Source organism: Gambusia affinis, linkage group LG02 (assembly GCF_019740435.1).
Source record: "Gambusia affinis linkage group LG02, SWU_Gaff_1.0, whole genome shotgun sequence".
Classification (NCBI taxonomy): Eukaryota; Metazoa; Chordata; class Actinopteri; order Cyprinodontiformes; family Poeciliidae; genus Gambusia; species Gambusia affinis.
Genome location: NC_057869.1, coordinates 3,871,660 through 3,896,021, shown reverse-complemented (window position 1 = coordinate 3,896,021; position 24,362 = coordinate 3,871,660). Strand labels below are relative to the sequence as shown.

The following is a 24,362-nucleotide window of genomic DNA, read 5'->3' as shown; positions in this document are numbered from 1 at the left end:
GTCCCCGCTTTGACAGGGACAGACGGAACCGGAGCGGACAGCACAACGAGCCGGGTTTGTCTTTCCGCTTATTGGGCCTACCGTCTCCTGTCTCAAAGAAAGAAAAAAAAATCGCTGCCCAGATTCAGATGATTTATGGCACCATGTTTTCTTTAAACGCTCGCTTTGTGTTTGTGTGTTTAACGTGTAAACACTCCTATAGATTCGACCGACTGACCCCGATCTACAGAGAATACACACAAAACTCTGAACACGTGTGCATCACTTCACACACACACACACACACACAACCCCTCTGTAATGCACTCACTTGAGACAAATGAGGAATTTCTATCGGCAGTGCAGATGCTATGAAACCCATTTCCACCTCAGCGTGAGAAGAAGGGTCAAAACATCGTTTTTGTTCTAGGTGGAAAAAATAAAGCTTAAAGGTATCAAATTCTGCTTATTTGAACAGGTTAGCAGAAGTCAAGGCAAGTTCATTGCACAAAAATGTTCTTAAATCTTAAGGTTTACATGTGAAAATGGCTGCAAACAGATGCACAATTGTACAACCATACATCTTTGAAAAGCAAAAGTAGTGCCTCCTGCACAGCCAACAAGAATGCAGCAAAACACTTGTCTGCCATTGTACAGCGCTCACAGCGGTAAAACCAAGTGCCCTGAAAGCAAAAAAAAAAAATCTTACCAAGTTTTTTTTTGTTTAGTTTCTATTGCAAATATCTTAATACACTTCAAATAAGACAAAACTAACTTATGAGTAACTTTTCAGATACATATGGGAGCTTGTTTTAAATCAAAAATTTCCTTAATATTGATGAAAAAGTATTTGTTTCATTCACATAGAGTGAATGAAACATGTTATGTTATGGGAAAAATGTCCTGTTATAAATGAAGATATCTGCCCATGGATTTACGGCACACTGCTTGGTGATTTATGATGTTACATTCTGGAGGTTTTTGTGAAACAGCTCATTTTCCAGACACCAAAAAATATTAACCTCTTACCAAAAACCACCTGGATGTTCTTTTGTTTTAAGGACTCGGGTTGTTTATTAGAAGCAGCTGAAAGCCAAATGGAAGAACAAAAATTTAGAAAAAAGTGATCTTTGCATGATATGTCCCCTGTAAGGGGCTCCAGATAACAAATGATAATCCTCTTCAGAAGAACAGAAACATATTTGGGGCTTCCAGCTGCTAGAGAACCACTTGCTGTTTTTTTCCCTCCACATTTCCCATGTGAAAAATGTTATTTTGAGACAAAACAAGAAGGTCTGCAGTCCGTCTCAAGACTCTAACCAGACTAAAACATGGATCCGAGTTAAACTTCAAGGTTGCACTAAAACGTTTCCCTGAAACTTTAGCTAATAGACGTTTGAAGGATTCAGACTCACCCTGTGCTAAAGGACCAACAAAACTCTCACAATAGACGAATTCTCCTTTTGCTCCACTTTGTCCATCTACGGTTTCGTCCCAGTGGTCTCGGTCAGATTCCAGACCGGACCAGAACCATGGGGCTGAGATTCTGAACCGCTTTTTGTTTTCCTTCAGAAACTAGAAGCTCGGTGGCTTTACAGCGCTGACTGCCTTCAGAGAGCAAATTTGGATATAAAATAAAAAAAGTGTCTGATTTACAACCGATCCGTCAGTAGAATTACTCAGTGTGTCATTTCGCATCTCTATAGTGAGGCTGTTTTGTTTACAGCTAATAGAAACCATGGGTGGCGATCTGCTGGTATGGTAGCCATGGCAACCTGGGTTACCACGGCTACCATATCAGTAAGGGCTTTGTCTCAGTCTGTATCTACCTGCTTGTAAACAATACTTTGTATTTATCCTGTTAATGATATAAGCCCCAGTTAGTGGCATTTAATTTTAGACGACGAAAACTTACAGCATTAAAGGAGTTTAAATGTTAAATAACTAATTTTTACAGTGAATTTGAAAGATATGGAAGAAGATTGGAGCCACTGGAAAAACAAAAAGACATCAAGTTTTTTCTCAATTTTGACTTTTTTCTTAAAATTTTGATATTAATCTAAGAAAAATCTGAATAAAAAAAAACACGTCAGAATTCTGAGATTAAAGAAGAAATTTTTTTTTTTTACTATTTTCTCAGAATTCCGATTAAAGTTCTGGAAGACAAAAATTGTCTGAAGTTTTTCTCTTCTTTAATCTCAGAACTCTGAGAAAATAGTCAGAATTTTATTTCTACATTTTCGGTGGTCCTAACCCTCCGTAGAAAAAGCAGATTATACCAGATGGGATTTCTGTGTGGGCGCTTCAAAACAGCAAAACGAACTCAACCTTTAGAGCCACACAGCGGGATCCATAGTTTCTAGCCAGCAGGGCTTCAATCCAAACATCACGCACTGCAACAAAGTGAAACTGCTCACGTTTTCAAAGAAAAAAAACTATTTGTACAGTAATCTTTACCTGAAGTTTGGATCTGGAGAACAATTAAGGCTTCATAAGAAATCAGCTGATGTGGATTGGACAAAATACAGGGAGAGCTTTGGTAGATTTTGTTTTGCAGGTTTGCAAGTGGTACGGAAGAGGATTAGGGCCACTGAAAAACTAAACTAAACTCAAATGATTATGGCTTTTTTGGCAGATTTCTGACTTTAGGTCCTACGAAATTAAAGTAGGAATTCTGACAATTCTCCTGTCATAATTAAAGTCATAATTATGAAATTTAAGTCATAATTCTGATTTTAAAAAGTCCAAATTCTGATGGGATTAAAGTCATAATTCTGATATTAAAGTAAAAATTGTGTGGAAGAATGCCAAATTCGAAATCTGAGATTAAATCCAAAATCTGAGAAAAATTCTGAATTGATATTAAAAGTCATAATTCAGAAAAAAAATTCAGAATTCAGAGAAAAACATCAGAATTTGGGGGGAAAAAGTCAGAAGTCTGAGAGAAAAGTGACAATTCTGAGAAAATAAAAAATTCTGAGAAAAAAAAGGCATAATTTGAGAGTGAAATATAAAATCTGAAGAGACTCTAACAACAAAGATCTGCAGCAGTAAAAGCAGAAAAAAATCTGGTGGGAGAAAAAAAACGTATTTAACAATAATAATAATTATTATTACAGCAGGTGGAGAAACGACCTGCTGGAGGGTGAAACACCTGCAGCGCCAGGTGTTGATAAGGTTAAAAACATTTTGCTCTTCTCCCCGAGGCCAACAGGAAAACTGCTCAAGTCCAGACATGAGAGAGAAACAAGCATCTGTGTGTCTGCACTGTAAAAACACTAAATCCTACCATAAACTGGTTTATTCTTATAGTGAAAATATTACTTGAAGTTAAACAAAACTAACTTACAAGTAACTTTTCATCAAGACACAGCAGCTTGTTTTAGGTAAATAATTTATTAGAACTCATGAAAAAGTTCCAGTTCCACTAGGAGATTATTTCACTTTTAACACAGAAAAAATGTGTTGTTACATGTAAAATAAGGACTGGTACTAATTTTACTTGATATTAAGGATTTATTGATATAAATCAAACTACGATATCTTGTTAAAACGTCACTTCTCAGTTAGTTTTGTCTTATTTTAAGTGTACTGTCATATTTGCACTAGAAAAAGACCAGAAATATAAAAAACACAAAATCTCACCAAGTATTTTTGTTTAGTGTGAATATCCCACTTCACATGAAATAATAAAAAAACTGGTTTAAAAGTATCAAGATACGGGGGCTTTTTAAAAGTAAATATTTCCTTAATATTGATGGAAAAGCACTAAATAATCCACAACCAGATTATTTCACTTGCAACGAGACATTTCTTCCATATTATAAGTGAAATAATCTGGCAGGGAAATGATTGACTTTAAAACAAGCTCCTATGTTTTACTGAAAGGTTATCTGCTATCTTTGTCTTATTTTATGTGTACAACAATATTTCATCTAATAACTTCTTGGTAAGATTTTGTTTTTGCAGTGCGGCCTGCAGTCATGCGCCACTTCGCACAATGATCCATCATCAACATCTTTGGTTGCAGACAAAACAATTAGAGGATGAATCATAAATGAATACTCATAACTAGAGAGGATTTCAGCAGATAAACAGCAGGAGCAGCAGCATCACAAAATGATTCACCGCAAAGAAATGGATTTTATGACCTTGGAAAGGTATAGCAGTGTTGCACAAACTGGGTTGTGTAATACAGTGTGTCACATTGCTCCGAGGTGCAACTCAAACAAAGCCTGCAGTTTCCTCTCCCTATGAGCAATTAGTGGAATAATGAATCAGGAGTCTTTCTATGCAGTGTGAAGGACTTAAGAGATTAGCTGTTGAGAGATTTAGTGGGAATCGTTCTGTTTATTTGCTTAGTGAGTCTGAAAAGGCCAAGAAATGCAAAGATCTCCACAAAAGCATGAAGTTTACAATGAAAAGGTAACGAAGAAGGGATCAGGCCTTAACGAGCGCTGATGAAGGAGCCTGTCAGTGGATCAGGCTGAGTTTCACATGACGCCTAAAAAACAAGAACGCTGCTCAGAACAACAAAAACTAATCCCACAGACAGAAAGTCACTTTGGCTTTTTCTGGATCACAAATTCATTTGTCATAATCAATGTGGCGGATTTTCTGTATAGGGGAATTTTTTCAATGGATATAAAATGCTTTAGTGCAAGTAGCAACATCTTGTTGTTGATCACACGACAAAAACATTGTCTATCGAAAAGCGTGATTTTTTTTTTTTTATCGCTGTGTTTCCATTAAGCAAATTTATTTTCATAATTCCAATTGGCAAAATGTAAATGCAGCTATAAGTAAAAAACGAAACAAAGAGAAAAAGATGGGGGTGGGTGCTTTGTGCCCCCACTGCAGTTTCAGACAACAAAGACCTCTTCTTCTTTGTCTTCTGTAACAAAGAGGATTCAAACCGGAGGACAGACCATAATAGATTGCTTCCTCTTTTCTCAGGATAATAAAGCTCTCTTACACATAAGCACACAGTTTCTATTCTCCGTTGTACATTAACGGTCTGCTGGGTCATGACTCAGCTTTGAGTCTTGAAACACTTCAGGTACATTTGATATGTTAGTCATTTTGCACACGTCATGTTTCTCCCCCGTCTGCTCATTAGTCCAGGTCTGGGTTGATCGGAAAACGTTTGGCATGAAAGCTTTAAAGGTTTTCTTAAATGTGAACCTCAGCCCTTTGAAGCCCGTGACCTCAGAGTTCAGGGGTCACGGCGTTTTTGCCTCAGCGCCACGTGAGCGCCCGACACCTCCCGCCCTTCGGTTCTCCTGAACACTTGGCTGCATTGCAATCCAGAGAATACAGAAAGAAACACACAGGTCACACAAATCCACAGCAGACTGCACAGATGAAGCTCGTAAAGGAAAGTCCTGAACATGAACCCTGATCAGCGCCATTCCTCCGCCTGCATCATTAACTCGCTTTTCATAAATTAAATTAGCCTCATCTTTTACAAGATGAAACCAGTGACCCTTCCTGTCCCGCAGCTCCAAGACTTTCCTTCCAGTGTGCCAATGCATTTTATCCAATGATTCCCAAATTATGAAAGAGGATTAGGGCCACTGTAAAATATATAAAAAAAAACTTTTTTTCTTAGAAATCTGACCTTAAACTTATGAGATTAAAGTCAGAATCCTGAGGAAAAAAGTCCGAATTTTGAAGAAGACTTCAGATTTCCAAGAAAAAAGTTCAAATTCTGAGAGTAAAACCAGAATTCTGGGGAAAAAAGAAAATCTGAATTCTGAGAAAAACTGTTGGAAAAAGTTACAATTCTGAGATTAAAGTCACAGATATATGATTATAAAGTCAGAATTTTGAAACCGGAATTCTGAGAAAATAAAATCTCAAAATCTGAGAAGTTATTTTCCAAAGAAAAAAGTTAAATTCTGAAGGGGAAAAAAATCTGAATTTCGAGTAAAAGCAAATTTTGAGAAAAAAATTCAGAATTCCGATTTTACTCAAAATTCTGAAACTGAAGTCAAAATTCTGAGATTAAAGTCAGTCTGAGAGTAAAACCAGATTTTTTAGGAAAAAAGTCAAAATTCTGCGAAAAGGGTTGGATTTCTTTTTTTTTTTTCAGTGCCCTTAATCCTCTTCTGAACCAAACCTCCTGATTAATCCCATTAATTTTAAAGTGGAGAGATTAATCAGACATTCCTGCAGAGGTGAGGGGAGACCAACCTCTCCTTTTCTCCACTCTTTTCTCTGAATAAAGAATTAAACCGCAACATGATCATGGTGGAAAAATGTGACGCTTCTGGAGAGAAGCAACATCTGCAGTGTCAGTCGATTATAAACCCTTCAGAGAAACATGAAATAAAATACGAAAAGACCCCCAACTTTTATCATTTAGCTGCTTTTTGTGCTCTACTTATCGCACTCTTTAATCAAAACAAGCACGAAAGAAAAACCAAGAGATGAGAGGAGAGACGCATGAAAAGAGGGGAGGAAATGGGAGATGAAAGACAAATGAGGAGAGTTTGGCTTACAGTGAGAAAAAGAGAGAGAGAGAGAGAAAAAGAGAGAGAGGAAACACTGCAAAAACACCAAATCCCACCATGTGGTTTCTAGTGGGCCATTGTAGATAGAAAAAAAAGTAAATATTTCTTGAAAATTTCTGAGTAATCTCAAAATGTCTGAGAGTTTTTCCTCACAAACGTACAACGTTTCCAGCTGTGAGAATTCCCTTATGCTTTTATAGAAAACTTCTGAGTAATCTCAACATTTTTTCTTCTTAATTTATGACTTTCTAAGTTAAAAGAATTTTCCTTTTTTTGAAAGAAAATATAAAACTTTCTGCATTTTTAGCTGGAATTTACTCTTTTTTTTCTTTCTACAGTGGCCCAAATACGCCGTCGTAAGATTCAGATAGTAGATGCATATACATTTTTGCAATAAATTTTAAACTGATCTAATCATAAACAGAATTTAATGCTTTTTTCCCCTTCCTGTTAAGAGCTGGTGATAGCTGGATAAAAAATGCACAAACCCTCTGCCTCTGTTTTCATCCACAGCAGGCATTTTTCTCGCTTAATTTACCCCTCATTCATTTAGAGCCGTCTCCATCCATTCTGCCGTCCATCTTCGCCTCATTTTATTCCCTCCCCCATCGACTGTCTTTCTTTCAACCCCCTCATCTTTCTTCAGCTACATGGTGGGGCGCAGCTCAGCCTTTATTCGCTTCTGTCTGACAGCCGGCCAAATCCTTCCCCAACTGTCTGACAGGACAAAGGCGGCAGCAGAATCACAAACAAAAATGTCACAGATTGAGCAAAACTGTCCGTCTTCTCTCTGTGTGACATCCAACACAAACGACTAACATCTCAGACGATGAATACATCCTTAAACTGAGACATAAAATTCAGATCCGGAAAGATATTTTTATGCTGAATGATCTTATTGAGAAGTTTTTCTGCCTCAGGTTCTGAAAAGGTTCTGAAACTGGGTCATACTAACCAAGTGCTGCCTCACATATTGTGTTTCAATGTTTGACATTTTTCTTTCTCAGTGTGTCAACCCACAAGTTTCATAACATATACAAATATCACCTCTATCTACACCTTTAGAACAAATATTTACCGGTTTTAAAGTGGATAAGAGAGAAACAACTGATTATCAACTACAGTTGAACCAATAACTCAACACAGATTTCCTTAATTTTGGGAAATCACAATCTTTCGCTAATGTTGGAAAAACAGTTTCGCAATTGCAATGTTTCCAATGAATAAGAGATGCAATTAAAATCACAATAAGTTCCTTCACGCAGTAACATGCTGGCATCATTCTCCAACCACTTCCTGTCGTCTTCTTTGTCGTTTCCTACAGTAGTAACATCCAGTTGTTAATCAACTCAAATGATGTGAAATAATTTGAGTTTTCATTGCAGTTTTACAAAATAAACCAATTTCAATACAGCCAAAAAAGAATCACCTTTTCTAGTGGCCAAACCTTCAGATTATCTGAAACTGATTTCTTTCCATTAAGTAAATTTATTCTCAAAATTGTGCCATTATAAGGTCAATGGAATCGTAGCTATTGTTGCTACACTTGGCAACTTTTCAGCCAAAATAAATGGGTATCGACCAGAATCAGACGATGGTGAAAACAAATCGCCCAGGCAATACGATCGGTGCATCGCTGATATGAACACGCAAGAGAGATGTCACTATTTCTACAATCCACAAATCCAAATTTGGAATAATTAATATCAAAGGGATCCTGTGAGATGGACTAATAATAATAAACTGAGAAAGAAAATGGAAGAGGACTTTTCCCATGAATAAAATATCATCAACAATCAGTGTGATTTTGTTTTAAAACTTCATTTTTAATTGGGCTCAATCAGATTTAACAGCAAAATTTAATAGAGGACATTGAAATATGCACTGCAAAATCACAAAATTTTGGCAAGTATTTTTTTCTTCTAGTTTCTAATCCAAAAGTCTCAGTACACCTGAAATAACTAACTTAGAAAAAACTTTTTTCCAAACTACAGGAGCTTGTTTAAAGTAAATAATTCCTTTAATATTGATTAAGAAGTCCTAATTACACTGGCACCTGTATCATGGGAAAAATTTATTTTTGAACTGATCATTTTTAAGCAATATTAAGCTCATAGATCTGCTGAAAAGTCACTTGTAAGTCAGTTTTGTCTCATTTCTAGTTTCCTGGTATATTTGCAGTAGAAACTAAACTAAAAAACTTGAAAATATTTTATGTTTTTTCAGAGCAAAAGGAGAAAAGTTACGTCAACCCACCTGTCGGCGTCTCCCTGTCCTGACGACGCGTTCCGATGGAGCGTCTCTCGAACTGCAGCCATGCTGTCAGGCAGTCGGTTCAGGCGGCGAGTGTAGAGACCCAAACCTCCATCAGTCATGTAGCTGCAAAAAAATAAATAAATAAATTTTAGGCACCAGCATGCAGGGTCGGAAAAAATCGCAGGTGAAAATGTGCAGCACAACAGTTTCAAATCCAACACACTCTGCCCGGTCTTTCTCTGATCAATGATCTTTATTTAGATACAGGGAGGCGGAGCTGACTTCAGAGCGGTTTTCTGGTTGGAGTAAAGCGTCCATCAATCAGAAAAAAAAAAAAAACAAAAAACACTGAAGACGGCAAACTAAATGGACCAGAACAGCAGTGGTTTTGTGCCTCTTTAAAAAGACGACGCACAAAAATTGTACTCAAGTAAGAGTAAAAAGTATTAGGTAAAAAGTTACTCTAGTACTGAGTAACTGATCAAATCAATCAGTCACTTAATGACTGATTGATAAATGACAATAATTTGTATTAGTAACAAAAAATAACAAAATCATTAAAAGAAAAATATTTCTTTTTTATTTCAATATAAATTTATAAAACTAACAAAAACCACAGGTGTGTGTCTGGTGAATATTTGGTTAAAACATGTTTGTTTTTCACTTAGTGGGTAGAAAATCCAGAAATGTTACTCTAGTGAGAGAAGAAATACTTCATAATAAAATTACTGAAGTAAGAGTATAAAGTTCAAGAAGCACATCTTAAATGTAATTAGTTACTATCCAACTCTGTTGAAAAGAAGAGGCTGTACAATAGACAGAAGATGAGTCTGTTCTTTATTTTACCAGAACATCAATTCATTACACAAACCAGTTCCTGCCTGTCAAATGCTGATGAATAGAAGAACTAAAGATAAGATCTGCTATAAACATAGTGACTACTTATCTACAAAAAGGAGGCTAAGCGGTGATTAAGTTCATTTCGTAACAGAAAAAAAACCTGATTTATATGTTAGGAGACTGAAAAGTGTTTCCAAGATGCTGAAACGTTCCCAGCAGATAATAAAAAACTCAAACTAAATATGAACCAAAGATCACAGATGGATATAAAAACTGACTGATTTAGCTCAGGCCCACAGAGTCGGTTGATGTGGATGCAGAAAATGTAACGGATTCTTTATAAAAACTCAGATTTAAATGACAATATATACGAGTAGCCAGGAACTTCTAATAGAAAGAGAACTTATTTAAACTCTCTCATGAAATACAAACATCATTGGGGTTTTACTAAATAGAATTTGTCAATTACAAATAGAAAAAAGAAGACAACCAAACATATTTATAAAAGTGATTCATTTGCATTTGTTTCAAGTCAATAATTCCCTAATTATTATTGTTTCCAGTGCTATAACTGAAATAATCTGACAAGGAAATGAGTAATTTTGAGTTTTATCTGTGCATCTCTGTTTTAGTTTGTTTTACTCATGAAGCACTTTGTGACTTTTATCTATGAAAGGTGCTATATAAATAAAATATACCTATTTAATAGTAAGAAATCTGCAGAAAGTACAAAAGGATCCATTACAGGATATCCTAAATAAGTAAATAATATGCCTTTTGTACATATTATAAACACAAAGTTTTAATAAAATAATGTATGCAACCTTGATATAAATTCAAAAACAAATGCAGTTAAAGCAGGACTTTGTCCAGACACAGGATCCAATCCATAGGGGGTCGACGTCAATCATCACACTGCAAGTCAGCTTGCAGGTGACCAGCCAGAGACAAACACAAGCTCAAACATTCCTCTGTCACACTAACAACCCCGCTCCTATCCACCTGTCCCAGTAGAAACGTGTCCAAACATCACATTTTATTGTTTACTGGGGATTTATTATGTAAAAAAACATCACATTTTCCATGTTTTTGTACTTCCATCTGAGTTTCTATGGCTCCTAAAAACAAACTAAGCTCTTAAAAAACACACACAGCCGATTTTTTTGGCAATAAGTTGATGCTTTTTTGGTGTCTGGAAAATTAGCAGTTGCGAAAACCTCCAGAATGTTGAGTCACATTCAACAGAGGGGGTTCCGCCGTTACCTAGCAACCCCGGAAGCCCAGCCTCGCCCCGTTACCTAGCAACCCAAGCAGGATTGCTAGGATTCGTGCAGAATTCACATTTTCACGATTTTATTCTCCCATTTGGGTTTCTGCTGCTTATAAAAACAGACCAACCACTTTAAAAAAAATCACCACCATGTTTTCTGGCAATAAGTTCAGAAGGTTTTTGGTTTCAAAATCCTTCTGATTGTTAAGTCACATTCGACAGGCACTGCACCGTTTACCTAGCAACGCAAGCCGAGCTCCAGCTTGTGGCCAGTTGGTTTTACAACTGTATGCGCTGTACAATGGCTGCTGGAAAAGATAAGTGTTTTGCTGTTGACTTACCATTCGGAAACCACTTGCTTCATTATGGTTGGTTGTTCAGGAGGCTCTACCAATGCTTTTCAAAATGTACGGTTGTGTAATTGCACATCGTTTTGCAGATATTTTCACGTGTGAGTGTAAATGTTGAGTTGGGGAACTTGGTAGGCAGCAGATTATTTGAATTTAAAGGGATAGGATTCCCTAAAACCCACTAAAATCTCAATGTCTTGGATTAATTTTGTGCAAACAATGTAATTAACATGTTTTGTATCGTCTATAAACCTATCCTTCAAGTTAAAATAATAGGTCACCTTTAAAATTAAGAGACATCTCACTCCTCAGGTTTCATACAAACAGAATCATGTTACAAACCTACCTGTCTGCCTCAAACATGTCAGCCAAAAGCAAAATCTAACACGTCCAGGTGCTTCTGGCCGATTAAAATCTCGAAAGAAAAGCGTCCGTTTAACCGTCAGGTCTGCGCCGAACACACAGATCAACAATACCAGCAGGTGAAAGAGACTTTCATCGTGGTGAAATGAAGCTGGCCAACTTGTGTGTGAGCTCAGCGTTGATATGAGGCGGCTCTCCGCTCCACGTGCTGATTTCCCTCCCCTGACAGGAGGTTGGGTCTGGCGGAGGGGAAGGGAGGGAGGAGGAGGAGGAGGAGGAGGAAGAGGAGGAGGAGGATGGATCAGACAGTTTACCCCCGAAGCGTTAGAGAGCCAAGTGCTGGGAGAACCAAAAACTGAGGGGCGATGGACTGAAGAAAACCGCTGCACTGCAAAAACACAAATACTTTTGATCCAGTTTCAAGTGAAATCTCTTAGTACACTTGATAAAAGATCAGAAAGACATAGGAGCTTGTTTAGAGTCAATAATTCCTTAATATTGATTGCAAAATACTTACTCAACTGGCAAAATATAAAACATGGGAAATGTCTTATCATAAGAATAATCTTTCTTCAATCAATATGAAAGAATTATTGACTTAAAACAAGCCCTTATATCTTACTGAAAAGTTACTATCAATTTAGTTTTATCTTATTTCAAGAGTTCTAAGATATTTGCTCAAGAAATTAGACTAAAGTACTTGGTAAGATTTTATAGACGTCGTGGTTTTGAAGTGTGAACAATCAGACTGTTTACAAACACAAAATATTCTCAGTTTTGTTCTTTTGTGCGAATTTCTGAATACACTTAAATAAAATAAATAAATCTAACTAATAAGTAACTTTTCAGGAAAATATAGGAGCTTATTTCAAATAATATTGATGAAAAATTCCTAATTCCACTGAAAGCTTATTTCAATTCTAACAATACATTTTCCAGTAATATAAATAAAATAATTTCCCAGCAGAAACTTGTATTTCTAAATTTACTTGTAAGTTAGTTTTGTCTTAGTTCTTACATACCAAGATGTTTCCACTACAAACTAGACCAAAAACACCTGGTAAGATTTTGTGTTTTTGCAGTGCAGCTCTAAAAACGTCTCCTGAATTGGTGAAAGTTTATTTCGATGGTTGCTTTTTCATTTTACCTGTGTCACATTTCCTCCTTGTACAGTATAATCCCAGTTAATCTTTCAATAAATGGATCTCCAGTGTTGGAAAGAGCAGCAATTCATTTCACCATGGGGTTGATTTTCAAGGTGGGCTGAACTCCCTGCAGATTTTACAACAGTTGGGAGTTTCCTGCCCTGTTTTAAATGCCATAAAAAGTTCTGCCATGGTGGCAGCGGTGCAAAAACAGAAAATCTTACCAAGTATTTTTGTCTAGTTTATAGTACAAAAGTTTTAGTACACTTTAAATAACTTTTTTTGACATTTTTCCTCATTTCAGTGAATTACAGTCTTTTTTCAAGTGTTCTAAGATATTTATGCTTAAAACTAGATGTAGTATTTGGTAAGATTTTGTGTTTTTGCAGTGTTTTTTGTGTTTTTTTGTGCCACGCACTGAAAAAACATAATTTTACCAAGTGTTTTAGGTCTAGTTTGTAGCACACTTGAAATAAGACAAAACTAACTTGTACGTAATTTTTTAGTAAGATATAAGATCTTGTTTTAAGTCAATAATCAATTAATATTGATGAAAAAGTATTAGTACTAGTCATAAGTGAAATAATCTGGAACGTTTTCATCAATACTAAAGAATTATTGACTTAAAACAAGCAACAATATCTTGCTAAATACTTGTAAGTTCTTATTTCAAGTGTACTAAGACATTCGCACAGGAAACTAGAAGAAACAGTTGGTGATATTTTGTGTTTTTGCAGTGCAGTGAAGCAGTTAAAACCAGCTCCTCCTCTGTGGGGAAACGTCCCAGCTCCGGTGCGGAAGAACCAGTTACGTCTGTGCTGGATGCCGACGCGCTCGCGATCGACGGAACCGCAAAATGTCCCGAGGACGAAGAGGAAAGTGGGAGGTCATCATCAGTCTGAGTGTTTTAAATGGTTAGCCCACAGGGTGACTCCACCCACACACTCTCACACACACACCCACACACACACCCAACAACAAAGAGCCTCAGATAGTCTCTGTTTAAATAAAAGCTGATTTCCCCATCATCCATCACTTCTTTCTAAAGCTTCATAAAAACACGATCGCTTCACCTACAGAACATTAACTAGCGTAGATGAAACATCAATAGAAACAGTCCAGACATCAACAAGGTCCGGATCCTAACAACAAGAGGATTTGTGGACTTTCTTTGCTTTATGCTGATGTCAAAAGTATGAATAATGAGAAACGGCTTCAAAACAGAAGAAAAATGAGAAACACGACTTCAAAGGGACTTGAAGTAGAAAATATCATTACAATCATTTAAATATTATTTAATCATTGCATTGCAAAAACACAAAGTCTGAAGTTTATATGGTTTAGGTTCCAGGACAAATATTTAGTACACTTGAAAAAAGGCAAAACTACCTAACAAGTAACTTTCCAAGATATAGGAGTGAATGATTCCTTAAATCTGACTAAAAAGTACTAGTTATATACTAGTTATAACAGGAAAAAATGTTTTGGTAAAACCAAAATTACTTGGTAAGATTTTTTTGCAGTGCAGAGTTTAATTCTGTATTTCTGCTTCAGTTTTTTGTGTTTTCACTTCAAAAACTGAAAATCTTTCCAAGTGAAGTTGGGTTTGTAGTCAAAATATCTTCATACACCGGAAATAAGAAAAAACGCTTGATTCAAGTAAATAATTTCTTAATTTTGATAAAAAGTTATATTTCCACAGGTAGATTTTTCCTCCTGCAGTAAGACATTTTTCCAACAATCTGCCTGTGGAACCAGCACTTTTTAATCAATATTAAGGAATTATTATTAAAACAAGCTCCTTTGTCTTGCTGAAAAGTTACTTGTAAGTTAATTTGAAGTGTATTAAGATGTTGGCTCTACAATCTAGACCAAAAATACTTGGTAACATTTTGCATTTTTGCAGTAAAGAACAGAGTATGAAAACATTCTCCACGGACAATCAGTTCAAACTCATGCAGATGTTTTCCAAACTTTATCTGAATCTTTCAGTCTGAAGCCAACGTGGCGCCTTTTACAGCTTCATCTGATAACAATGATGACAACAAAGCTTTGGATAAGTGTAACAGCCAAAATATGCAAAGAGCATGTTATAACATAGACAGTGGCTTTGTGAAATAAACATAAACTGTGGATCTGATGATCAGCATTAGTGCATCTGATGGTTCATGCTGCATGTTGGCTTTGAATCATTGTGGATAAATGTTGTTATAAAAGCTGCACACACAATCTCGCAAAGAATCTTTGGTCTATTTTTTAGTGCAAAATATCTTATGACACTTATAAAAAATAAAAAATAACTTACAAATAACGTTTAAGTAAATATAGAAGCCTGTTTTAAGTCAATCTGTCCTTAATATGTATTTTTAAACGTACTACTTCCACTGGCAGATTACTTCACAAATGTTTTGTGTGTTTTCTGTATAGGTAGTTCAGTCATTGAGGAACACTACTGCCCTCTTCTGGTTTGTTATAAAACTGTATATGAACCATTAAAAGACCCGCATTTGAACTTATATATTAAATATATATTAAGTTAGCCATAATAACCTTTAAAAGTGATCTGTTATAATTTCCTGAACAGGTTAGGATAGTTTTATGGTCTATTCAAAATATTTTTATTTGCACAAAGTTATTCTTAGATAATGACATTTCAGTCTGATCTGTTCTGCCTTTTTTCAGTTCCTTTCATATTTAGCTGTCACTCTAAATCCATGTCAAAATGGATCCAAACGGATAAGCAATTATACAACCTTTGAAAAGCAGAAGCGGAGCCTCCTGTACAACCAACAAGAATGCAGCAAGAGGTTTCTGGATGACAAGTCAACAAAAAAAACACTGCTTGTCGTCTCCAGCAGCCATTATACAGCAAAAACAGTGGGAAAACCAGCCGACCAAACACGTTGGAACTCAGTTTGTGTTGCTAGGTAACCGGCTGGGCTTTCAGGGTTGCTAGGTAACGGGCAGTGCCTGCTGATTTGTAACATTACATTCTGTTTTGTTATTTGAAGGATTTTAAAGGGAGTAGAAACCCAAATGGAAGTACCAAAACAGTAAAAGTAAAACAATCTGCTGCATCCACCCACTTACCCACTGGTGACATCATCAGGGCGCACCACGTTCTTGCTCAGCACATCTCCGTCGCTCATGTAGCCGGTGACCTCCATGGCGGGGCCGTCCAGCTCCATTTCGTCTCCGGCTCTGTCCCCCAGCTCCACGCCGCACAGAGCGCCGCCCCTGCCGGCCAGCTGCCTGCGCAGGTGCCCGGGATACAGGTAGCGCCCCCCTCGCCCGCCGTAGCCGTTCCCAACAGAAGGGGCATCGCCCGCCTGCAGACGAGGGCTGGACTGCCCCAGTCGCCATGGTGACAGTGACGAGCGGGCAGAGGTAAGGCTGAGGATGCTTCGACCGCTCCCGCCGCCGCTACTGTTGTTGCCGGACGATCCGCCGCCGCCACTGCTGATGTCTGTCGTAACGCTGCCGTCAAAGGTGGTTTCCAGAGTGCTAAGCAGAAAAAAAATTATTTAAACAACAAACAATCAAGAGGAGAGTATACACTTAGATCATTTGAGTACACAGAAAAATTAAAGTAGAAAAATGGGAATTTTATTAACAGAACTATTATCAAATATCAAATATTGGTATCGGTATGGGAAGTGAAAATATTGGATCGGTGCATCCGGAGAATTATCACCATAATTTTTTTTGAAAAAGATCCTTAAAATAAAATTTATTTGATGCTTCCTTGTCAAGATGAGAAGGTAAATGCAGTCAGTTGTGGATTAATATTTAATCCCAATCATCAGTATTTTCATTATTATTTACCTGTGAGTGACCTGAGTTCCCCGCAGACTAGACATGGTCTCTTCTAAATTTTGCCGTAGGTCTGCGATGTTTTTGACGGTGCGCAGCCGTCTGGTCTCTGGGTCTTCACCTGAACAAAACATTGTTTTGAAAAAGTAATAAAACTGAGATTTAAAATGTAAACTCTGGACAGAAGCAGAGACTGCCTACCTGAAAGGTCTTCGATGGACGTCTGGCTGGTCTTTGTGCAGGAAACGTCTCCGCCTCTTCCCACTGAGCCGATCTCTGGGTTCACCGTTCCCTCGCCATCTGTTTGTGTTCTGCCGGAAAACAAATTGTGCGAGTGATTAAAGTGAGGAAATCATTGATTGTGAATTATGGCGCACTTAGGGGGAACCTAATATTCAGAAAATTGTCACGAAGAAGGGATAAACCTGATTAGACTTTAAATCTGCTGCGTTTCAAGTCTTGTGACTGCGGTGAGAAGCCAATGCCTGCTAAAGCCTCAGACTTCAGTAGCGTTTTGTCTTTGAAGGATAAATCAATACAACGGTGCGGCTGGACACCGTGACGTTTGAATGCCTCGCTCATATGCTGCCTTTGCTCTTTGCCCGACTCCAGACTTTGTCCTTGTTGACTAATGAACACTGAGCAGAGCAGTTAGAGTCACTGAGGAGAAATAACATCTGAATTTATCCACAAAAAAAAGTTTTATCAACGAAATAACACTTTCGCTTGGTTTATTTTCAGTAAAACTTCTCTGCATCTTTGTAAGATTATACTTTATGAAAGGCAAAGTTGACATAATGCAAAGAGTAATTATATATTTGACAAGCAAACAAAAGAAAATGAGCTTTCTGCGTTACAGATTGTTTTCTAATTCTGTTCATACTGTACATTTGTTATGTTACAACCAAAAGAATTGATATGTTTTACTGGATTTTAATGTATTTCAATGAGATTCCAAAAAGTCTGAGAAATAAGACAGAAATTGTAAAATTAAAAATTTGAATTATGAGATTTAAGAACAGATTAAAAGTAAAAATTATAATAACAAATTTTTAATTTTGACATTAAAAGTCTGAATTTTGAGATTAAAGTCAGAACTCTTACAACGATTCATACAGCTCCTCCTCCAAAACCAAACCTTTGTGCTGTTTGCTAATAATAATCCCAGGATAATCCGGCCTCCTACCTGTACATAAAAGGTGCAACAGTAGCCGTGTTGGGGTGGCTGTGCAGTTGCTGCGTCTGAGGTAGCTGCACGCTGACAGTGTTGCTGGCCGTGCTCTGTGTAGTGCCTAAACCCGCCACCGGGGCGGCGCCGGGCTTCCCTTCAGTGGAGGCCAAGCTGGAGGTAGAGCTGGAGTGCCTGCTGTCCCTGTCTCTCTCCAGAGGCCCGCGGTGCATGGCGATCCCGCCTCCGCCCAGCCGCATGCTCCGAGGCCTCTCCGCCGCCTCCTTTGCTGAAGAAGCTTTGCCCCCAGGTCCCGGGACTTTGCCTCCTGGCTTTGGTATTCCGCTTTGTGCTGGGGTGGAACTCTCCTTTTTGGCTACTTTTCCACCCTTGGGAATGAAACTAGCAATTTTGGACGTCTTTTTGTTGGACGCCTCCACATCCGGAGGAACAGGCGTTACTTCCTCCTTAAGCTCCTCCCCCCTTAGCTCCGTTCTATCAGGGCCGCGTTTGCCCAGCTCCTTCCCTTTCTCCTTCTCCTTCCCTTTCTCCTTGTCCAGGCCTTTCACTGAACCCTTCTTGGCAGTCAAAGCTCTGCTGAAAGTGCGTTGGGCAATGCCCTTCAGAGCAATTTTGGGGCTGCTGGCGGTTGTCGAAGCTGATGTCCCATTCATCCCTGGTCGAAGGTTGCCGTCTTCTTCCTCTAAAGGGTCAGTGTTGGAGCCGGTTTCTGATCTCTCCACAGGCGTCCGGACTGGGGCGGCGCCGTCCGGTTGGGGCATTGCCGCTTTAGATCCTGATTTGCTGTTGAACAGCTTAAGTTTCTCAAGCATCGACTTCTGGGTGGTGGCTTTAGGAGGAGCTTCAACCTTGGTTGATGCGTCCTTCTCTGGCTTGTTGGACTGCATTGCTGATGCCGGGTTGCTAGTGGACGATGGCGGTTGGGCGTTGGTGTGCTTGGTGCTCGTTGACTTGCTCCTCCAGGGTTTGCTGCTGCTGTTGGGTTGAGGAATGGCGGTAGACGGGGAGGCCGAGGAGGAAGATGGAGGAACCAAGTGGGAGGTAGCAGATATGGTGCTGGTGGAGGAGCCGACGGTCACTGCAGACGACGGAGCATGCTCAGTCATCACAGAGAGCTGTGAGGTCATGCCCTCCGAGGAATCTGCACCAAAGAACAGACATTTTACCAAATAATGAAGAACTTTAAAGTCAAGTTTATTTGTATAGCACATTTTCAGTAACAAGCAGTTCAAAGTGCTTTACATCATACAGTCGTCAAATATGGAACAATGAATAGACATTACATTTTGTCAAATATCATCAAAATCATCAAGCAAACACTCATCTAATCAAAGGCAACTCTAAAGAAGTCTTTTATTCTAGACTTAGAGGTAATCAGTGTTTCAGCAGTTTTGCAGTCTTCCAGAAGTTTGTTCCAGATTTGTAGTGCATAGAAGCTGAATGCTGCTTCTTTATGTTCTGGGGATGCAGAGCCAAACCAGAACCAGAACCAGAACCAGAACCAGAAGACCTGAGAGGTCTGGAAGGTTAATACAACAGCAGCAGATCTTTAAAGCTACAGTAATATTTTTTGACATATTTGTTAAAATGTTGTGACAGTTTGGCACAAGACAGATAATTTGTGGAAAAAAAATTGAGCTCTTCTGACTTCCACTTCCAGTCCAGACTAGAAACAACCAATCAGAGCCAGGAGGCGGGTCTTAGCGCTGTCAATCACTATGCAGCTAGCATAGCCTGCTGTGTTAGGGTTAACTGTCTAATATTATAAAATCACAACAGTGATAGTTTTAACAAATACGTAAAAAAAAAAATCATTCAGACAAATGTCATATTATTGCCTGTTTCATTAAAGTTTAATTTATTGTGCACATAAAGGAGAAAGTAATCACAACAACATTATGTTTCCGCTTTTAATTGGAGAAAAAAGCTACTTTTGGCTCCTGAGGACCTTCAACTTGGGGAGTTTGACCCTTGGTACAAAAAGTTTAGACACCCGTGTGCTAAGGGATAAACCTGCCATGAGTTTGCTGTAAAAAAAAACCCTTAGCAATAACAATAAGTGAGTCCATCATAAACTGTTTAGAAGAGCAGTGAGGAGCAGACTTGAGTGCTTTCAAGCCTCGCCAAGTAAGCCACATCAAGAAGCTGTGCTACTGCACTTATAAGGCCTGCTTTTGGTCAGAGTCCTTCTGCTCTGCAAAAAAAGAAAAACCCAGCAAGATACGTGATCTCAACCTCCTCTGAAAACAGAAACAACATCTCGCAACACCTTACTTTAGTTCCTGTCTGCGTAAATCTGCGCCATGTGACTCAAGAAGCAAACTTACCGGGAGCTGGAGGAGGAAAAACAAACACAGACCTTCCTGCTAAAAGTTGTAGCCTGTCTGAAAGTAAAACTATCCTGAGGGTTTCTGAGGTTGTCAACATGCAGATTGCAGCTCCAACCGGCAACATTTGAATATTCAAACACCAACCGCCGGAGAGAGAGGGAGAGAGAGAGCGAGGGCCTGAGCTGGGCGGATGAAGACCCCCACCATAGTTTGCATGAGACAACACAGACAAGATCCTCAGTCTCTCATGCAGCCGTTTTTCTCTAGTTTACATGATCTATTTGTTCTGTTATCTGATTACAAGTGGAAACTAGAGATGATTTGGATAGTCTGTTTATATTGTGCATAAACCAAGATATAAAAACAAACCCCCCGATTAAAAAAGTCACAGTTTTGGTTATGGAAAAAAGGAAACCATGATTGTAATTTTGAATTTCAGGCAAAACCTACACTACACTGCAAAAATACAAATTCTTACCAGATATTTTTGGTGTAGTTTCTAGTGCAAAAATCTTAGTAAACTTTAAATAAAACAAAACTAACTTACAAATAAGGAGCTTGAATTAAGTCAATAATTTTCTAAAATTGATGAAGAAGTAAATAATATTCTGGTGGAACTAGTAATTTTTAATCAACATTAAGGAATTAGTGACTCCTACATCTTTCAGAAAAGCTACTTATGAATTATTTTTGTCATATTGTATAAGATATGTGTGCTAAGATATTTGCAATAGAAACTAGTCTAAAAATACTTGGTAAGATTTTGTGTTCTTGCAGTGCAGAGCCACATTCTTGTTTTTTAAGAGCTTTCCTCTTCATATCTTCTTGTCTCAATAACGATTTATAGGATACTGCTGCACAGGCCTAGTGAGAAATGTCATTTATCATCAGAAATGACTGGACAAGTATTTAAATAAAAGGCATAGTGAAACTACACACTTAGACTTTTCTGAATTACATCTCACTCAATGTAAAGTATTAGTCCAAAGAATGAATGCTTTATTCACACCATTCATAGTAGTAAACAACCACACTTTTATGTATGTATGCACATTTTCATGAGGGTCTCCCCTTTCATTCATGTTGCCAGTTCTTTCATGTCCTAATTGGAAATCGGCTCTCACAAAGCAGCCTTCACTTTCTCCTCCTCTTCAGCGTTTAATGTGAGCAGCATGGAACAAAGCAGCCATTAGGAAGTAATTAGGGCCCAATTAGATGCGCTAGTAGTTAGCTATTAACAAAGTGGGTCAGGTTTCTAATAGCTGGCTTCCTATTGGTGCTATCTGAATAAGATGGGAACCACATCGAGCAGAGTTGGGGGACCAAGGGGCCAATCAGTTCAGGTTTGGGGTGAATGAGGCTTTGATGTGGGCCAGCAGGAAGGTCCGGGCTCCCACAGAACTGGGTCAGTTTGGATTTTGTGTCAGAAAGGAACAGAGAGAGATGAGTTGGGCATTGGGAGGCTTTTGACTTGGAGCCAGCGGGTCACCGACAAGACCGGACCGTAAGCGATGAGGACTGAAATGTTCCAGTTAGGCTGCCAAGTCGGGAAAAGATAGATATGTTTTCCAGAGTTATGAGTGAAAAGTAACAGAAAATTGATTAACTTGGGATTCTGATCAGATCTGTTATGCTTCGCTGAACAGGTTAGGGCCGGTTGATGGGCGATACAAGACATGTTCACTACACTTCTGAGCTGTTTTGGGGCATCTTGTCACTTTAAATTCAAATAAGCTGCTGCTAGGCATGCAGTCCAAATGCAACGTTTACACTCCCATATGAAAATGGCGCAGTTATACAACCGTACATCTTTGAAAAGCAGAAATAGAGTCTCCTGCGCAACCAACAAGAACACATCAAGTGGTTTCTGAACGGTGAGTCAACTACAAAAACACTTGTCCTTCCAGCAACCGTTTTACAGCTGTAAAACCAGACAACTCTGGAACTCTGCTGGGGTTGCTAGGTAACCAGCTGGCCTGCTGGGGTTGCTAGGTAACGTGCTAGGTTTCCGGGGTTGCTAGGTAACGGGCAGAGCCTGCTGATTTGTGATGTTACAGTCAGGAGGTTTTTGAATCGGCTTCATTTCAGATACTACAAAGCATTAATTTATTGCTAAAACCTGTCAATGTGAGTGTTTTTTTTAAGTGTTTGGATTGTTCTCAGGAGCCACAAAAACCAAAATGGCAGTTCAAAATCTTGCTAGAATAATTTGCACAATACACCTCCTATAACTTTAAAGATAAGTGGAGCAAATACTTACTTTTTGCTCTTGTTTGTTTGTCCAAAAGACGTTTTAAAAATTGTACATTTTAAAGTGACTTACTCTTCCACAGCGATCTATGTGAAACTTTACGTTGTTTTGATTGATTCCAGTCCTGTTTCGAGACAGTAACCTGAAGAATAATGAATGAAAGAATGGGTTTGTCTGGTACTCTGCAAAACTACTTCAGATCCAGAACCGCTTCTACTAAATACCCAGAATGTTTCAAAACAATAAGGTCAAAGGTTATCCAGTTAATCTACTTCACATTTTAGTTATTTTTAATTTTAAATTAAAAATAACTCAACTTTTTTATGTGGTACTGCATTTTTTATATACATATTTTATTTGACTGGTGTCAGACAAATCACTTTATACTATAAACTAGAAAAACAAATGGCTCATACCAATGACCATAAAATTAGATTTTCTACTTCAATATGTTTTTGTCTTTCATTTTCTGCAAAAAAAGCCAGTAAGGAAGCAATTTCCTTCCAAAATAAACAAATTATTCCTCATCTGGTTTAGCCAACGGGTCACTAACAAAGTGACCCCGTGCAGCCTGAGGCCAAATCCCGAAAATGCGCTGGTCACATTTGTTCATTTTGCTGATTTAGGAAACATGTTGGAAGAATTTAAGTGTTTGACTTAACTGCTTAATTGCTGCGGTCATTAGAGATTAAAATGAAAAGCAGACCACCCTTCCTCGACCCCCTACACATCTGAACATCCTCTAAGTCTGGGTCCTCTCCTCTCCGCATGAGGATAATATAAAAGCCTCTCCAGGATTCACACAGAATCGATTTTAAAGTTCTTTTCACGGCTCGTCACACTCATGCGTCTGTGAATATGCATGTGTTCAAGCCTGTCTGCACCAGAGGAAAAGGGGTTGCAATTTCACACAGTGTCAGCACTCGAACCGTCTGTGCATACATGTCTGAGCACGCCTGCCAGGTTAAGCAGAAACGGTTGTAGCTGTGTACATCTACAGGGCCAGAAACTGAGGCAGACGCAGTCTGGAAAACAAGCAATAAAAAGAAAAGTGGTATCCGCTGATGAGCCTGATGTGATTCGGATCAAAAGTCTGCCAAAGTCATGACTGTACCAGTCACAAGACATTACTGCCCGACTCGGGAACAAATCGCTTGGACATACAGGAAGTAGGTCAGGACAATAAATCAATAACAATATATATCGCAATAGACACATGATCAATATCAACAGATAATTACATCAGAACCACACAGCATTCTGGGGGATGTAGGCAGAGGAAATACATTAGCTGCTAGCTAGCTAAGCTAGGTAGGCGGCATCAACTAACTCACTAACTCTTTGGTTACCTAGCAACAACCTGTTGAGTAACTTGCGCTGCTAAGATATTTGCAATAGAAAACAGCCAAAAATACTTGGTAGAATTGTGTTTTTGCAGTGTAGTTCCTATCGTCACTTTTATTGTTGTCACAATAAAACCACAAAATGTTGTAATAAAACCTTAAGGCCATATATCGCACCCATACTTAGCATCCATTTCCCACTGACTTGACATGTTGCCCTCTGATGGAATAGCACTTATTATGATATAAAACATATCATAATAAAAAATCATCATTGAGTTTATCCAGAATAAAACAAGGCATTATATTTACGTATTGACAGACTCATTCACTGATGCTCCACTTTCACCCTGCAGGTTTTTGCTTCCGTATCCGATTTCAGACGACTCCCTCTCGCTCCTCACGCATTGTGCTCCAAAAAGCAAAAGGGACAGGAAGCTTTTGTGATTTTTTTCTTTTCCTTTTTCCTTTTTAAAGTTTGTCCATATGAATACACTCAAACAGTGATGCCACAGCTCATCAGAAAGCCAGTCACTCAGTAAAGGGAGCAGACGTCCAAACTCCACACAGAAACACACAGGTGCACCCTGCACTGCAAAAACACAAAATCTTAACAAGTACTTCTGTCTGGTTTCTAGTCCAAATATGTTAGTACACCTGGAATAAGAAAAACCTAAATTGCAGGTAACTTTTCAGTTTTGTTTTAAGTAAATAATTT

The 24,362-nt window shown here is 38.4% G+C and overlaps 1 protein-coding gene across 7 annotated transcripts in view; it reads right to left on the bottom strand.

Annotated features, from left to right (window-relative positions):
* Positions 1-24,362, bottom strand: part of nav2a (neuron navigator 2a) — a 251,668-nt gene that overhangs the window by 47,936 nt on the left and 179,370 nt on the right. For all 7 annotated transcript variants that reach the window (XR_006372495.1, XM_044135764.1, XM_044135719.1 and 4 more), the window contains 5 exons: positions 17,718-18,861; positions 16,733-16,842; positions 16,544-16,652; positions 15,809-16,222; positions 8,751-8,873 (listed from right to left, as the gene is read on the bottom strand). Coding sequence is in view for 6 of the 7 variants with exons in the window: in XM_044135764.1 (XP_043991699.1) it covers positions 8,751-8,873; positions 15,809-16,222; positions 16,544-16,652; positions 16,733-16,842; positions 17,718-18,861 (1,900 nt within the window). In the remaining variant the exon portion in view is untranslated. The remainder of the gene's footprint in view (positions 1-8,750; positions 8,874-15,808; positions 16,223-16,543; positions 16,653-16,732; positions 16,843-17,717; positions 18,862-24,362) is intronic.